Here is a 16676-nt window from a genome sequence, read left to right on the forward strand (position 1 = left end):
ACGCGCTGTTACAATATGAATATTCCTCTGCCGACTTCAGCATTTTGGCCCATATCGCAATTACCAAGCCCCCTCCCCCTTCTCACAGCATGTTTGGAAACAAAGCACGAGCACACCCCCGCTCCTTACTCGGCCAACTCTCACCGAGCACATCGTCCAACACCAAAACTTCGAGTCCGAGTCGCCGGTGAAGCGTTCCCCAGAGCCCCCTCGCACCCACCGAGTCATTCACGCATAGCCTCTGGCCCTATCGGCCGGTAGAGGCCAAATGTGTTACGTCCCCTGTTCCGTGGTGGTCTGTTGGGCATCGACGTCGTGCCATGTTCCCTCGCCTCGGTGGTCCAGCGTGAAGGCGGGCATGCGGAACCCCGTTGTGGCGTGAGGAGGAAGGAAGAGGTACGGAACGAGCTCGCGTGGGCGGCCAGCACAGATTTACACACGTGTTCGAGGTTTGGTGCTGCGTGTCATCGGGGCTGGGGGGAGCTTCGGCAGATTGCGTCGAGGACTTGTGTCTCTGTGTGTGCCCCTGATGGTTCCGTGTACGCGATATGCTTGGGATGACGGGGGGAGGGGTGAGTATATGTCTGTATGCGCACAGATGGGGATGGCTGTTGATGTGCGCAGCTAGAAGTTGCGAAAGAGCTCGAGTTTGCAGTAATGGCTCTTTGGCCATTGAATGTACACATCTATTTGTCCGCATATTATCTACCGTGATCTAGACTCAAGACCGGCGGCCGCTCACAACTTGGGCTTGAGCCCGCCCATCGTGCCGTCCCTCCTCCTGTTCGCCTCGGGCCCGACGCTCTTGACCAGCGCCACGAAGTCGTCGTCCATCATGGCCTTGGTCCGCTCGTCCGTGCCCTCCGCCCACCGCCTGTACTCGTCCTCCTCCCGCCTCCAGCGCTCCCACTCCCCGCGGATGAACCCTGCCGCGCCCGCGGCGACCTCGCCGGGCTTCTCCATGGCGACGAGGTGGCCCGTCCCACCGACGACGAGCTCCTTCACCCTGCCGGCCCTCGCGCCGCCGCTGCCGCCGACGCCGTACCCCGTCGTCTCCATCTTCTCCCGCCGCACCTCGGGCGTGCACACGACGCTGTCCTCGCCCGCGACCCACAGCACCCCGGGCCGCAGCTCGGGCAGCCTGCGGGCGGTGATGGGCGTGGGCGGCTGGTAGAAGGGGAAGCTGGGGTAGTTTTCGACGTCGTCGGTCGCGTCGGGGATGAGGCTCCTATCAAACGTCTTCGCCCCCGTCGCCGGGTCCCTGGGCCCCTGGTGAGTGGGGCGGTAGTACGTCAGGCACTCCATGTGCTTTGTGCTCGTCAGCGTGACCTCGCCGCCCTTGGCGCCCGGGTGCAGCGCGGTCGGGCAGTCGCGGAAGCCGAAGCGGACGAGGCGGTCGACGGCGCGCGGGTCCCAGGTCGAGTAGAACTTGTTCTTGCGCACCCCGCGCTCGGCCTCGGCGCGGCTGGGCCAGACGTCCCTGCGGCCGGCGGAGGCGCGCAGGGTGCCGAAGCCGTAGAGGGGCCCCAGGCCGTGCTCGCGGGTCAGGACGGGGTCGACCATGACGAGGGCGGAGAAGAGGCGCGGGTGCATGAGGCTCACGTTGGTGATGATGTTGCCGCCGAAGGAGTGGCCCACGCCGACGAGGGGCCGGGGCATCTGCGCGCGGAAGACGTTGGTCAGGTGCAGCAGGTCGCGCGCGTGGTCCAGCCACGACGGGTCGTTGCCCAGCCGGCCCTCGTTCAGCACCCCGCTCGCGCCCTGCCAGGCTATGTCGGCCATCCAGACGGCGCGGATGTTGAGGCCATTCTGGCGGACGGCGCGGAGGAGGTCCTCCCACAGTGGCTCGTATAGTTCCTGTGTTGATGATTGCGGTGTTAGTCGGTCTTGTAGGTCTGAGGTGTGTATATTGTGTGCACGTGAGCGAGTGTGGTGAGTGAGTATGTAGTGGTTGAGCAAGGGAGTGAGTTTACCTTGACAAAGCCGTTGGCGTGAGATGCGATAATGGTTATGTCTCCTGGCTTTGGGTTTGGGTTGTCCTTTGGGATGTACTGTTTTACAGCGAGCTGGAGCACTTCCTCCTGTGAGTGCGCAGTTGCTCGAGGATATTCCCGGACGTGTTGGGCGTCGACAACATGCTCCTTGATGTCGAATAGAGTTGACATTGTGTCGTCCCTTGGCGAGTTGGTTATGGATGATGCGAGAGAGCGGCGCCGTCTCTGCGTCCTCTTTCCCTTTGTCTGACCTCTTGCTCTCTCTATATGATGAGTCTAAGTGGTTGATTCTCTGTATATTCGGATTTAATTCATGAACTTGGAAGGGATTCTTGGAACATATCTAGGAACACCAATACAGGCCTGGTCAACAAGAAGCAGTGTCAAGTTCTCGGTACTTTGTCCAACACCCCGGCAAGTGAGTCGCAAAGAGCCGTTTACCTCGGCGCAATCAACCCCACGGGGACGGGGACGGGCAGCCCGGCCATTCCATTCCCCCCCCCCCTCTTTCATCCCCCTCCACTCCTCTCCTGAGGGTTTTGGAACCCTCTCCAGGTACGTACCGTACCCGAGGAGCCTCGAGATTTCCAGGGGTGATGCTGTCTCAGACAAAAGCCATGACATCACCCCCTGAGCTCCCAATTCCCCCGAGAATTGGAACCATCGCCCAAAAAAGCCCAAGGGCAGGCGAACGAGATTGGACGCAATGAAACCACATCCAGCTAAGAGCGTACGGACGGCTCACTTCTTACTGATGCACCAGCCCACTCCCGCAATGGGGAACTGTACTCAAACATTAGACCTCCTTAAATAATACGAAGTACCACGGGCCTGTTCCACGCTCCCAGCCCTCTGCTGCTGCTCCTCGGCCCCTTTGTGTGATTGACTAACGGACAGTAACACGCACCACATAATCGACACAACAGTCTATACCGTAACTATTCCAGGGAGCTCAGCTCGACCAGCCCTCGCCGGGCTGTTGACCAGGTCGCCGCCATGAATAAGATGAACACGGCCACTGTTGGGCTGGCCGTAACACCCACTGTGCTCTCGACATTTGTATCACATGTACGTTTGCTGCACCGCGCGCGCGACAGGGAAGAGGAGAAGGACATTGGACCAGAGCACCACCGCCCGAGAGACAGGCATCGATCGAGCTTCTTGGCTAACAAGACCAACCCGGGTAGTTTCTCAACCGCAAGCCCTTACACCAACGCCCGACGGCTCATCTCTCCTACGACGAGGGCCTGCACCTCATCCGCTCGTTCCTGCAGTATGTCTCCCACCACACCGTCGAGGAGCTGCAGGCCTTCACGGCCCAATGGGTCCCGCACCCGCAATGGATCAAGGTCGACGACGTAACCGTCCCTACCGACCAGCTCGAACACGCCGCCCGCCTACTCGAAGCCCAACTCGGTCCGGAGGGCATTCGCAAGATCGGCGGGCGCAAGTGGTGGCAATGGCGAAAGCCCGACCCAGGCACGCTGAAGGCCGAGTGGATCGAGATGCGTTCGGACTACAACGACCGAAAGAAGAACAAGGACGCCGGCAGGCGGATCATGCTCTATGTCCACGGCGGCGCCTACTTCTTCGGCAGTGTCGACATGCACCGCTACCAGATGCAGCGCCACGCGCGGAAGCTCAAGGCGAGGATATTCGCACCCGACTACAGACTGTCGCCTCAATTCCCCTTCCCTTGCGGCCTACAAGACTGCCTGGCCGCATATCTGTACCTTCTCACCGTGCAAGAACCGGACACAATCGTGCTGGCGGGCGATTCTGCCGGGGGCGGCATGGTGCTGTCCATGCTGGTCACTCTGAGGGACCAGGGGTTGCCGCTCCCTGCTGGTGCGGTGCTGATGAGCCCTTGGGTTGATCTTACACACTCTTTCCCATCGGTAGCAGGCGAAGCTCCTTTCGACTATATCCCGCAGTCTGGCTTCCACCACAAGCCATCACCAGCATGGCCACCTCCCGATGATGAAGAACTGAAGGAGCTGAAGAGGCTGGCTTCGCTGGAGAAACAGAAGAAACAACGTACGTGTGAACGTTGAGCTGATGTGGCATGACCGGGACTGACTTCGAAACAAGCTCCAACGCAGGGCAAAGACCCGGAATCAGAGCAGACTACGCCGACGAGTGCCGATATCGCTGAAGCCTCCGGGACACACCTGTCCCTTGTCATGGATGGCAAGACGGTGGAGATAAAGGAACAAATCCAGGCAAGCTGACCCTCACTACTGCGGTGTTGATCACGTCTAACTGGCTGCAGATGTACGCAACCAATGAGCTCCTGTCACATCCTCTCGTCAGTCCAATTATGCAGGCAAGTCTTGGAGGTCTGCCTCCGCTCCTAGTTATGGTCGGTGGCGGAGAGATCCTCCGAGACGAGCAGATATATCTCGCCCACAAGTGCGCCAACCCGTCCAAATATCCGCCGCCCGAGTCGGCTCTGGACGACAGAGGTCGGGAGCAGATCAAACAGTACAAGCCGACGGATGTGCAGCTTCAGGTCTGGGACGACCTATGTCACGTCGCCCCGACGCTCAGCTTCACCAAGCCGGCAAAGTACATGTACCGTTCCGTGTCCCAGTTCAGTGCTTGGGCACTGGCGAGAGCACAAAAGCGGGATATCGACATTCTGGATGACGACGACATTTCTGTCATATCAACCTCAAGCTCCGACTCGGATAAGGAAGAGGTCACAAAGGTAGGGTATCCACTTTTGCTTGGCCATGGACATCATCTAGCTGACATGCTTCCCACCAGCGCGACGAGGAGGCCGCCATGCAAGAATCTAAAGGCCAGGTTGGCAAGGCCGGGGACGTTCTGCCACCATTCAAAAGCCACATGATCCGGCAGCGAGTGACACGGCACGGCGTCATCTTCCCCATGGCTCCAGCCTCTGAGCTCCCAGGTTGCACAATGCCAAGAGAGCTCGTCGGTGTGGTAAAGGAAGGCACCGTAAAGAAGTGGCTCAGGCAGAAGAACGAATGGGACCGTCGTTACGCATCAACCAAGAAGAAAGTCCACAAGAAGTTCGTGCAGGACTTGACCGTTGGGTACGAGGGCTTCGGCGAGGGGGAGTTGCCGCCTCCCAGTGCGCTCGCAGGCAGGAGGAAGAAGGGCGACAAGGAGGTCACAGGGGTGGCCAAACGTGCCAAGAGTGTGGGACTAGCAATGTGGTCTGGCTGGGGGTCGAAGCACGACAAGATGACCATGGATCGAGAGGAAAAGGCAGAGAAAGACGGTCCCGACGGAGTCGAGTTTACAGCCGCGACTGCGGCGGAAGGCGAGGGCGCGCGGTCGTACGCTGAGATTGAAAGACAGAGTACCGCGGCACCGAACTCACCACCACCTGGGAGCCCCAGGAGCCCTAGGAGCCGCTCGAGGAGGGTGACGGTCAGGGACGAAAGACAAACAGAAGAGGCGGACGATGTCGATGAGAACACCAGTGTTGCGCAGCTACTGGCCAATAGGGAAGACAAGGAGGCGAAGAAGCCGGTGCCGCTGCTACTTACCCCGGACTACACGCCAGAAGTAGCGATAGGGACAACAGGGAAGCGCCCTTATGTGGATGGCATAGCAGTGCCGTTCAGTATTAAGAAAGAAGCGGACACGGCGAGCATGATGACGCTGACGAGCTACATGACGCACGGAGGCGGGCCTGCGTCGCCCAGGCTCTCGTCGTCCCGGCCCATGACGCCCAACACGCTGGCGGACAGGACAAGCAAGGACTTGAGCGAGCTGGAAAAGCGCAACTCGAGCGTTAACGGCGACCACGACGAGCACGTCGTGCCTGCACACGTCGACGGTGCCACGCCTGCGACCCAGACGCCCGCGATGGAGAGGCCTGCTCTGGAGACGTTCAGTACTGCCGCGGAGGAGCTGCCGAAGGCGAAGGGGCCGTACAGCCCGAGTGATGTGGACTGAGAAGGCGGTCCGGGTGCAAAATTGTCGAAAATGGCGGTTTGGAATAGTACATATACGACTCAATAGTATTCGGTACCATATCATAACATAGCGGGACCGCCGCAAGAAAGTGTGCGACCTTTAATTAAATATTTGAAATGAGACAAGGCCCGACAGCTCGCATGATCGAGCCTGCCTGTGGTATTATGCAAGATGCAGATTACAGCTACGGTTATAGTCCATAAAAGATAGCATATTTAGCATTTTACTGCATGCATACTAAGGAATATATAGAATGTCTCCCTATCGTGTACGTCGTTCAGGCCCTTCTGCCGATATTGCCACAAGTAGCATTCAGCAGTTGCAACAGCTGTTCTCAGGATCCAGGCGGACGTCCGCGGCAACCCACGGCATTTCTTCGCCGCCGCCAGCTGTAAGGATCATGCTGCCGCCGCGGTCGGGGCATGCGAGATAGACCTGTGAAGCGCGCAAGATACGTTAGTTGCTGCTGCCACTCACGTACACCAGCACCAGAATCCCAAGACAAGCAATTCAAGAGAGGGTTGGGTGGAAGGGGTATTGAAAGGGGTTTTCCTTTCTCTCTCTCTCTTTTTTTTTTTGTTTGTTTTTGGTTCTTCCTTGTTTCTCTTTTTTTTTGGGGGGGGGGGGGGAGACATCAGCCAACGGCCACCTCTATCCACACACACACATAGCAAGACAGAAAGACACTCACCTTTTTCAGGAGGTCGAAGCAGGTCCCAGACGACAGAAACCACGGGTCCAAGCCGTACAAGCTGTCGATGTGCTGGATCGTGACGAGGAAGCTGTGGCCCGCGACGTTCTCGCAGGTCCTGACGGCCTCCTTCCTTGGGTACTCGCCCGCAAGCTTCGTCTTGTCACAGACCCGCCTGAAGGCCTCGTCCAGCACCGACTCGGTCCCGACGTCCTTCCACTGCTGGCCTTTGTCATAACAGCTTGCCCCCAGGGCGGTGCCCGCGAGGAGGGGCAGGATGATCAGGGGTAGAGTGCGCTTGAGTTGCATTTTTCGGGTGAGATGGGGATGCAAAGTTGTGTATGTGTTGTAGTATTAAATCGATCAGGTACTCGTCAGATAGGTAGCCTGTGGCTCTTTTCTTCTCCGGTCCGCATTCCACTTCCTCAAAGAATGCGTAGATAAGTAGGAGAATGAACAAAGAAGCACATATCATGAAGATTCAGAGCGGACCACGGCACCTGGATTGTTGATTGAAAGCCAGGGAAAAGGGGACGGAATGGCTCCGTGCCGCCCAGCGGAGGGCGCTTCCACACTTCCTTTGTCTGCAACGTAGACAGGCCAAGCACCGCTTATCAAGGTGATCTTCATCATGGAAAACAGTTTGAGAAGGTCTCACCCGGATATTAAATGCATACAAGCCAGCACTAGTGTTGCAACGCCGTTGAGGACTGTCAGACCAGTGAGGCCTGCCAGGCCATACCCGAGAACCAGGCCACCAAGGCGAACGTCCACTGCCATTCCAACAATAAATGAGGCCAGTATGACGGCCCAAATGATTGGAACGATGGCAGCGAGCCCAATTGTGACAAGTTGCTTCCCAAATGGGTCCCAGCCCGAAATTCTCGACATGATAGTCATCGACCCCTTGACCAACAACAGAAGCAAAGCGACTAGCGTCAGAAGGAGGACGGTCACTCCGCAAAAGTCGTACAAGATGTATTTTAGGTCTTTCAGACGCGTCTCCATACTGAGGATGCCGCAGGCCAGGCTCAAAGGAAGAAATATGCTGGCCAAGATCGTTAGCATCGAAAGACGGTTGGACTCTCCAATGCTCCGCCGCATTTCGAGGAAATGAAGGTGGTGCGCCAAAGTCTTGGGAATGTCCCCTGCCTTGCGCCGAAGGTCGGAAGAGAGCCCTCGCAGGTCGGCCGCAACGGTGTTGAACTCCGGAGCACCGTCCGCGTGTCCTTCGAAGCCGACCCCGACAACACCGAGCAGGGCCTCGAGCGTAGATGCCAGATCTTCAGCCATGGCCTCGAGCTCCTTGAAAAAGTTTGTGTCGGTGATGACCTCGTCCAATAGGTGAGGCAGCAGTTTGAATTTCCCAGAATCCACCCTCCACTCCCTAACCTCTTGGTACATCCACCGGACCTCTTCAAAGCTTCGTGTTGTGTGTGAGAGATGTACGTGGTGAAACCAGAGAAGAAGGACTTGTTTCCTTCTCTGGGAAGTGTTCGCTTTTCTCAAAAGCGGCTGATAGTTATCCTGGAGTTGTTCAAAATCAAGGGCGAATCTTTTCAGAGACTCGAGTACTCTGGCGCTGGCTTGCTGACTGTTGTCTGTGATGGGATGCATGCCAGAAAAACCTGAAGACTCCCACGTCTCCGAAGAAATGAGTACTAAGACCGCTGTCAGTGAATCAAACTTCCTCATCAACAGGACAGCAACTAAGACTTGCTTACAGATGAGTTTATCGCCACTGTGCTCCACGGTGGACACCTTTTTCACGCTGATAACCAGTCCCGGCGGATCTTGTCCACTCAAGATAAAGTATGGTGCTTCGAACCACGCGTTTGGCTCCGGAGTTCTCCATTGGAACGACAGACCATTGTATCCTCGTGTTGCTGGATGAGCATACGTGCGGCGGGTTGCATCGGTGACATCTGCGCTGAAGTAGTTTTTGAACACCTGTGGGCCGAGACCCTGTTCGATATATATCCTGACGCTCCTCTCCCCTGAATCTGAAAGCTTCGCTAGGAAGTTATCAATTTTGACTTGAGGTTGGAGCTCGCGCGGCCCACGCAGCCCCTGCAGCCTGTGAGGCTCAGGAGACTCAGGCCTGATGGCTGCGATAGCTGCGGCGTCTTCCGGCATTCGTAGCAACGCAACATCCCTCATGCGCCCGTTCTCATCAAGTAGCAAATCAGATATACGAAGGTAGATGTCCCGTCCATGGAAGACGAGGCGCCTCTGGTTGTCTGGGTCGTAAAATAATGGAAAAGCGCGCAGATTGTCGAGTTCCTTGAAGCCGAGGTCTATGGCGGAGGATACAGCACTAAGTGCCCAATTAATAAGATCCATGGCGGTGGGAGGTTCTATATTATTCCGTTGGGTATGAGAAAAAGTTTTAATTCTGGGATGCCAGAGGTAAGACAAAATAACGGATGAATATTCTTCAACTGAGAATCGACTTCAGAGCTGGGGAGGGGAAATATGCATGTCAGCACATGCAGGTTAGCCGGGTCTGAAGAGCCCGATGCTGTGGGTTAGTGTTGTGCAACGTGACGAGGATAACCTCGGCCAATTGTAAGAGTCGAATCAAGACAGCTCCATCTCAGAGCCCAGTCGTCCTTTCGTTGGGTCCCGAGATGTTATGTTGAGAAGACCAAGAAAAGATCATCCTCCGGGCGGATGGCTCTGCGGATCCTCAAGACCAGTCAAGGGGCGACGGGGCTGCTGCCACCTAGCGTAGCGCTGCAAAAAAAAAAAAAAAAAAAAAAAAAAAAAAAGGGTGTGTGGAATGGCTACAGCCTCAATGTTCGAGGTCGTCGCGGTGTCAGCCAGATCGCACTGGTCGCAATCAACCAGGCCCTGACGCTGGCGATTAGCATGCACATTTCCAATAAGACTGAAGCAGATTCAAGCGATGACAGACTGTCAGTTGGCCTTGGAATGGAGGATCGGGAGAAAGAGGAGATGACGTGTGCCTCTCTTTCGGGAAATTGTGTCACTTGCAGAGGTGGCTGAGAGCCGTGGCGGCGGAATAGAACTCCCCTGGGGTCCTGGGCATGATCAGATCCCTGGCAACGTCAGGGCAGACAAGCTAGCACGGGAGGCACGAACATATCCAGAAGGGCTTAGCAAAAGTGGTCAGGAAGCAGGATCAAAAACCAAGGGCAGTTTTACCTCACGCGGGTAAGAGGAAGGGCTTCTTCGGGAAAAGAAGAACAGATGGAGCTGGGTACCACGGCAAGTTGCTTAGTATCATCAGATCGGTTGCATTGGCTAAAAAAGCCCCAAATTACTAGATGACATCAATGGCCAAGAGCAGCCAGGGTGTGCATCCTTGATCATTGAAGAGGGATATATCTAAGGTAGAGCTTTGCATCTAGAAGCGTTGGAAATTGCCAATCCCCATACAACATGACTGAATATTGCCTCAGTCATGTCGGGCATGCCGGACTCATTTGAGGCCAACTTCTATAGTACCACCGCGAGATATACCATTGCATTTAATACACTATGTACATGATCCACTGCTATCGCTTTACGAATCTACACTGGGAAGCTCGCTCGGGGGTGCTTTATACCTGTTCTCCACTCCCAAACCATAGCCACCGTGGCTCTCTAGTTCAGAATGGGGCCCAAAACTCCTCCTCAGCCGAGTATCTACATGCGTAGAGAGCCTCGGGGCTACCTGCGCCCGTCGTTGAATCTTCTTCGACCGGCGCATCATGAATATCCCTGTAGCCAAGGTGGCAAGGCCGACAACCCCCAACCCGACGCCGACGCCGATGCCAACTGTGTCCCCAGTGCTGAGCGATCCGCTGTCTGTGGGACACGAAGGTGTGCCATTTGCCGGGGCTGAGTCAGAACTGCCCGTCTCCGCGGCGAAGATCCAGCCGTTGATGTGAGCGGCTAATACCGAGGTGGTCGTGTTCGTGGTCAGTGTGGTGGGACTCCATTCCTTGCGCTCGTTGCTAGTCTGAACAGTGAAGGTGAAGCCTGGGTCGACCCCGCTGTAGCATTGCCCCGGAGTTCCGTATGTTTGCCAGGTGTTAAAAGTAAAGCCTCTGGGACAAACGTCAGCAGTGCGGCATTCCCTACCACGAGGTGATGGTGGCTTACGATGGACAACAAGCCACCCTGGTGCGAGTCTCGTCCTCGACGTGCGTAGCAACCTGTCTGAAGGCTTCGGGACAGGTGAGGGGTCCGATGCTCACGACAGTCTCGGTGTTGGTTCCCAGCCAGTCTTGCGCCCACCACGTAGTAACCGCCTGCGGCACGCAGCGCAAGTTGCGGTTGACGCTGATGCCGTACCCGGGGTCCCAAGCGACAAGTTCCGAGTCAGAAGCCCAACGCCAGAACGCAGAAGTGCAGTCCTCCACATGCATACTGTAGGGAGTGTTGAAAGGGATCCAAGAAGTCACGGTCCCTGTGCTGGAGTCAGGCGACCTGTAGACCCTGGTGGGTACCGCTGGAGACGACATTTTCTAAAAAGAGTTGAACGACAGAATGACGGCTCCTTTCGGAGGAGGAAGCATAAGCCAGAACCCGACCGCAAAAAGACGCACTCGCGTGAAAACCTCTCTTAATAAGAAAGTAATTCTCACCGTTCCACAAGGGATAAGCCTCACCGTCAACTGGTGGGCGGGAGGGTGAGAAGCTGAGCTTACAGAAGACCACAGTCTCGGTGCCGACGAACCAAAATTGCTACAGAGCCTCCAAGCTGTCCCCGAAAGATCCGGACATCTGCAGTAAGCGTCGAAAACACAGGGAATTGACTCGAATTTCCGGTTACACAAGCGCCGCCGCCAATGCAGTGTTCAAATACAATCCCCGTGAGCGCCCAACTGCACTTCGGTCGGCCCCCACGACCAGTGTTTCCACCTACACAAGCACCTGAGCCGGCAAAGGAGCAGGCAACAATATGGATGATCGCGAGAAAAAAAGTAAATAGTAACCATGGAGGCAGCGCCAGAGAGCACACATGAGAAACAACTAAAAGTTTGTTACTTGGCAGTGAGCAGCACAATATTATATCAGCAACAAAACGGCAAGTAGGTGCTTATGCTAGCACCAATGTCTGCTGCCAAATTGATGGTGAAACATTCGTCGCAAATAAAGATGGGCAGTATATATATATCGTTGGCCTCGCAAGTCCTTCTCTGTCCTAACAACACATCTCCGTTCATTCCCATTGCCTCTATCAGGAGAAAAATCACCGCTGGAAAGAAACCACAAGCACGGCAGAATAGGCCGCGCACGCTCCGAAGATCTCCAACCGGCTGGCCGTGGTCATCACCGCCAGCGACCCCGCCAAAATCACCGCGAACACCACAATCAAAACCAGCGTCAGAGACGCCTGCTCCTGTGACGTGTTGTAGAGCGCGAAGATTGGCACGAACAGCAGAATGGCGGCCGCTAGAGTAGTGATGAAAGAGGCCGTGAATCTGACCCGTTCGTGTGAGTAGTACTTCATCTGGGACGGTGAAAGGTGAGATATGGTAGGTAGGGGGCGTCCTGCGAGGTACGAAGGAAGCAAAGGCGGTGGCTTTGCCCTGAAGAGCCGCGACAGCCTGGTTCGTAGCAGATTGGTGAGCAGGTCGAGCTCCGCTGGTTTTGACAGAGATATGTAGTCCGAGGTCCGGATTTGTGACTGGCTCATGTTGGGCGGATAAAGTGAGGAGCTGGCTCCACAGAGAACCGAGCAAGCTGCTGTCTTGGTCACAGTATCAGAGGAAGTTGGCTCCAAGACTCCATGAAAATATCGGGACATGGCTGCCATTGTCTGCGTGGACGGGGCTGACATGGAAAGCAGAATCGATCCTTGTATCAATGCCTCTCGGTAATCTTTCAACGTCGAGCGTATCTTCATGGCGAGGTCCATCCTCTCCTTACACAGGTCATCAATATGGTGGTGCGTGCCATTTGCGGACCCCTGAGCCCGTGTTGTGGACTGAAACCTGGGAACGGCGCGCTCAAAGGTGTCCCAGTCCTGAGCGCAATCTCGGATCCTATTGCGCTGCTCTTCTCTGTCATTATCAGTGCTGTCGACACGTAACCTGTCGTGGATGTCCAATTCGTCTTGCTCAGCTTGAAGCTGCAACAGCTGGCTCTGGTAATAAGCCAAGTCTCTTGTTGCGAGTCTGTCAAAACGCCGGTAAACCAAAGGGCTATGCAAGTGCTCCGTGTCGGTGGCCATGAAACTGGCCAATGATCCGAAGCCAGAAATGTAGTTGTATTGTAGCCTTTCCTTCTCCGCACCTGGATCCATGATTTGTGTTTGTTGTTGATACCTGGCTAAAAGTTGCCAAGATATCAGTTCTTTCTAAAGGTATTATAGTTGTATTTAGTCTTTTGATGGACTTCTGATGATTCATGCTCTCCTAATCCTTGTGAGACGAAGCTTCATCACGATGACTAAATGGTTTGTGAACAATGACACTTCTTCGTTAAGCCTGTGAGACAAAACTTCGTCACAATGACTTAACTACATGTGTACAAATACAATTTTTGGATCAAGCCTGTGAGGAAATTGCCCCAGGATGTCTTGGCATAAATTACGGGACCGTGTACAGCATGAGCAGTACTGGCCCACAACCACACTTACGCCCAGTCACAGGGCACATCGATACGATAACTGTGTGACCGGAGGCCTCGTGTAAATTCCTCGGCGAGAATCTGAACCTTGTACTCATCCGCTCTACTGGATTCAGATAAAGTCTGGTTTAAAGGACAAAGCCCAACTGTGAAAATTGGCACTGACCACGGGAAGCCATTTTCGCCAGTGATGCTGTCATCAACCATGCAAAAGCCGACAAGAACACCACATCAAGTGGTTATAACAGGTCGAATGCCAAATAAAATACGATGTGAGGAAATATTTCCCTATGCCAGAAAATACTCTGTGTGTTCATCCAAGACCTGTTGACAAGCGAGAATCAGGAACGTTTGGGAGCCACCTGGGAACACATCTCGCTGAGCGTTTTCATTTTGACCATCAGGTTTACTACAATGAAAGTTGTCGAAACGTGTGGATGAGATACTTTGTGTATTGGTTGAGGCTTCCACCACGTCCATCGTCCATTGAGGAAAATTGATACACAGGAGGTTGTATTCTGATTAACGGACCTTACTTGGGAGGTCCGAGTGAGACTGTGTAGCAAGATATCAATATCTCCCCCTCTCCCCGTCAAGTTATTCATGTCACAAAACAACGCACTACACTTGTAACCCTCAATGGCGTTTGATCTGAATCTTATCTAGCATTTTAACCAAATCTTGTGTGTAGTGAAATTTTCGAAATATACAGGCTTTCCATTATACAAAGACCTCAATTTACCACACCTATACCAAACCTGAGACAAAATCAATTTCGTCACATCGTACAGACTCGAAAAAATGACGAATTGATTTAAGATTTGCTCAGCTAGTAGAAAAGACCCTCCAATCAGCTGTGCTGCGACTCAAAAGCAGCTAGCTCACTCTGAATGTATGCATACAACTGCTCCTGAAGATCGTGGTTCTGGCTTGCTTTAGAACCACACTCTGCCTTTCCAACCGGACCATAGTACTGCCCACTCTTCGCATCTGGACTGACAGCCGCCCAGATCTGTGACAAGGCGCCTTTATCAACCGGTGTGGCGAACAGCTTGACGGCAGTATATAGGAAAGGCCGGAGGAAAACCCCCTCGGAGGCATGGTGGAGGTCAGTAGCCACCGTGCCAGGATGGACGGGGACAATCTTGACGTGCGGCTCCCGCTCGGCCAGGGCCTTGGCGTAGTGGAGGTCGGCCAGCTTCGATATGGCGTACCTCTCGGTCGTGGCGCGGTTGGACATTTTTGTTTTGAACTCGCCGAACTTGTAGATGTCGCTCGGCGCCCGGACATGCGCGGCAGACGAGAGCATCACAACCCGTGTCTGGGGATTGACATTGGCGGTTTCGCGCATGATGGGAAGCAGAAGTTGAGTGAACAGCGCGGGGCCTACGACGTTTGTGCCGAATTGGGTTTCGTAGCCGTCCTTGGTAAGTCCTTCCGCAGTCATCATGATGCCGGCGTTGTTGACGAGGATATCGAGACAGGTCTCGCGGCGGAGGAAGTCGGATGCGGCATCTTTGACGCTCTCGAGGGATGCGAGGTCGAGCTTTAGAAAGACGATGTTTGTGGCTTTCTGCTTAGCAGCCTGGAGCTCTCTGATGGCCTGCTCGGCCTTCTCTTGCGACCTGGCTGCGAGATAGATACGAGCAGCATTGTGGAAGCTGAGCTGCTTCACTGTCTCGAGTCCTAGGCCCGCGTTTCCGCCCGTGACAATGATGGCTTGATCTTTGAGATCGGGAATATCTTTGCTAGTAAAAGAGGGCATGATGACAGAATAAATCCAGGGACATGAAGGGATTACGAGGAAGACGAGACGGGGCTGGGGGGACAGACGCATCGTAACGAAAACAGCGGCCAGTTGATTTAATAAGATAACCATCAGGACTGAAAGCCTTTACTCTCTGGAGAATACCGAGGTACACGCACCGCCGAACTTGGTTGGTCACACAGTGATCGTGACAGACGTCTGGCACGAGGTCCAACTGTGGGTCTGCCACAACCTAAATGGGAGACAGGGGCGTAAGCATTTTGCATATTGGCACGGGCATCCTGACCGCACCCTTCAAATCCCTGTGTGACATGGGTTGCGTTGTCGTGCCCAATTGGTCGTGACATTGCACTCATTCATATAGTTCTCGCAGTAGCCACGGACGGAGCATTCCAGGAGGGCATCTGTTCAGACCACGCTCAGCACTACGAGAGAAGGTACCGACAATTTAAGGCATGTGGTTCTGTTGGTGTGATACTTCAACAGGTGTCCTGACCGGTGTTATTACTAGAAGCAGACTCGCTACGTGGCGAAGGCCCAAACTCCCGTTGTGGCAAAGTTTTCCTTCAAAGCATGCACGTCGTGAGAAATTGCAGAAGAGATCATCAAGCTCGGTGAGAATGACCCGCTGAATATCCTTTGACGTCTCTTTGACCTACAGCAGTGACCTATCTATTCAAGCGTCAACCCATTTGGTCAGCGACCATAACGACGCAGAGCACATGTGCCGTGACAAATAACACATTTAGCTTGTTCACTGTGTTTTCATTCTTGGGCAGCTAATCACAATCCCTTCTCATCCAACATGGCGAGCGCGAATGCATCAATCAGCCTTCAGAACCCTTTTGCCCTGGGATTAGATCGAGAGGTACTCTAGAATTCAAACCTCTGGTTCACAAGTTCTTCACTCAGCGCCCAGAGCCTCTCCGCCAGGGCCCTGTTCCTCGCAAATGTGGCACATGAATCGTTGTCCAGCTTGCAGTCGGACAAGTACACGCCAGTGACATCAACAACGCCGGTGTCGACCGGTGGTAGGCCCGGGTCGACGGCAGCAAGAACCGTGGAATTGGCACCCTGGTCGGGCGTCTTGGACGAAGAATCGAAGCCAAGTTCTTTGACTCTTGCCAAGGCGGTTTCGATCTCCCGTGGGTCGGCGTGTCGGTTGATATTGGTGTCGACCGCACCAGGATGGACGGCATAGGAAGCGATGCCGTATTTCTCTCCAAGCTTCTGGTTCAAGGAAACTGAGAAGAGGATGTTGGCAGTCTTGGATTGCCCGTAAGAGGAGAAGCTGGCGTACGCCTCGTTGGACCAATCGTTGCCCGTCAGGTACTTGGCCTTGTCAATATCGGGACGTTCCTGTTCGGGGAGCTCAGACGCCAGCTTGCTGAAGTTGATATCCGAGAACCGGACGGGAGAAAATTGATGCCCATAAGAAGAGACATTGATGACCCTGGTGGGTGTTTTGGAGATTTCAGAAGCCTTGATAACCTTTGGCATGATAAGATTCGTGAAAAGGAAATGGCCGATGTGGTTTGTTGCAAAGGTCGTCTCGACATTATCCTCGGAAAATGTCAAGGTAGGAATCGCCATGACGCCAGCTGTTACGGCACAAGAAAGCCTATTGTATTAAACACCCAAAAGAGGGACGTTGTAATGCCGAGAGCATTACCGTGGCTATCAC

The 16676-nt window shown here is 54.5% G+C and overlaps 8 protein-coding genes across 8 annotated transcripts; 1 reads left to right on the forward strand and 7 right to left on the reverse strand.

The window, feature by feature from the left end:
- Positions 1–738: 738 nt before the first annotated feature.
- On the reverse strand, positions 739–2165 carry INS49_008879 (uncharacterized protein; the record flags this gene model as incomplete). The annotated part of the gene is made up of 2 exons (XM_043169616.1): positions 739–1857; positions 1974–2165. 2 exons carry the CDS (start codon positions 2163–2165, stop codon positions 739–741), a joined length of 1311 nt encoding a protein of 436 aa, XP_043027296.1.
- An 825-nt stretch (positions 2166–2990) lies between these two features.
- INS49_008880 (uncharacterized protein) lies at positions 2991–5927 on the forward strand (the record flags this gene model as incomplete). The annotated part of the gene is made up of 5 exons (XM_043169617.1): positions 2991–3062; positions 3182–4031; positions 4086–4192; positions 4267–4704; positions 4764–5927. 5 exons carry the CDS (start codon positions 2991–2993, stop codon positions 5925–5927), a joined length of 2631 nt encoding a protein of 876 aa, XP_043027297.1.
- A 333-nt stretch (positions 5928–6260) lies between these two features.
- Positions 6261–6948, reverse strand: INS49_008881 (uncharacterized protein; the record flags this gene model as incomplete). Its single annotated transcript, XM_043169618.1, has 2 exons — positions 6261–6383; positions 6640–6948. 2 exons carry the CDS (start codon positions 6946–6948, stop codon positions 6261–6263), a joined length of 432 nt encoding a protein of 143 aa, XP_043027298.1.
- A 345-nt stretch (positions 6949–7293) lies between these two features.
- INS49_008882 (uncharacterized protein) lies at positions 7294–8982 on the reverse strand (the record flags this gene model as incomplete). Its single annotated transcript, XM_043169619.1, has 2 exons — positions 7294–8300; positions 8364–8982. The coding sequence occupies 2 exons, from the start codon at positions 8980–8982 to the stop codon at positions 7294–7296; spliced, it is 1626 nt and encodes a 541-aa protein (XP_043027299.1).
- Positions 8983–10168: 1186 nt separating this feature from the next.
- On the reverse strand, positions 10169–11111 carry INS49_008883 (uncharacterized protein; the record flags this gene model as incomplete). Its single annotated transcript, XM_043169620.1, has 2 exons — positions 10169–10694; positions 10750–11111. The coding sequence occupies 2 exons, from the start codon at positions 11109–11111 to the stop codon at positions 10169–10171; spliced, it is 888 nt and encodes a 295-aa protein (XP_043027300.1).
- A 731-nt stretch (positions 11112–11842) lies between these two features.
- INS49_008884 (uncharacterized protein) lies at positions 11843–12898 on the reverse strand (the record flags this gene model as incomplete). The annotated part of the gene is made up of 1 exon (XM_043169621.1): positions 11843–12898. The coding sequence occupies one exon, from the start codon at positions 12896–12898 to the stop codon at positions 11843–11845; it is 1056 nt and encodes a 351-aa protein (XP_043027301.1).
- A 1176-nt stretch (positions 12899–14074) lies between these two features.
- INS49_008885 (uncharacterized protein) lies at positions 14075–14989 on the reverse strand (the record flags this gene model as incomplete). Its single annotated transcript, XM_043169622.1, has 1 exon — positions 14075–14989. The coding sequence occupies one exon, from the start codon at positions 14987–14989 to the stop codon at positions 14075–14077; it is 915 nt and encodes a 304-aa protein (XP_043027302.1).
- An 876-nt stretch (positions 14990–15865) lies between these two features.
- INS49_008886 (uncharacterized protein) lies at positions 15866–16585 on the reverse strand (the record flags this gene model as incomplete). Its single annotated transcript, XM_043169623.1, has 1 exon — positions 15866–16585. The coding sequence occupies one exon, from the start codon at positions 16583–16585 to the stop codon at positions 15866–15868; it is 720 nt and encodes a 239-aa protein (XP_043027303.1).
- Positions 16586–16676: the final 91 nt, after the last annotated feature.

This window comes from Diaporthe citri, assembly GCF_014595645.1.
Source record: "Diaporthe citri strain NFHF-8-4 chromosome Unknown scaffold_3, whole genome shotgun sequence".
Classification (NCBI taxonomy): domain Eukaryota; kingdom Fungi; phylum Ascomycota; class Sordariomycetes; order Diaporthales; family Diaporthaceae; genus Diaporthe; species Diaporthe citri.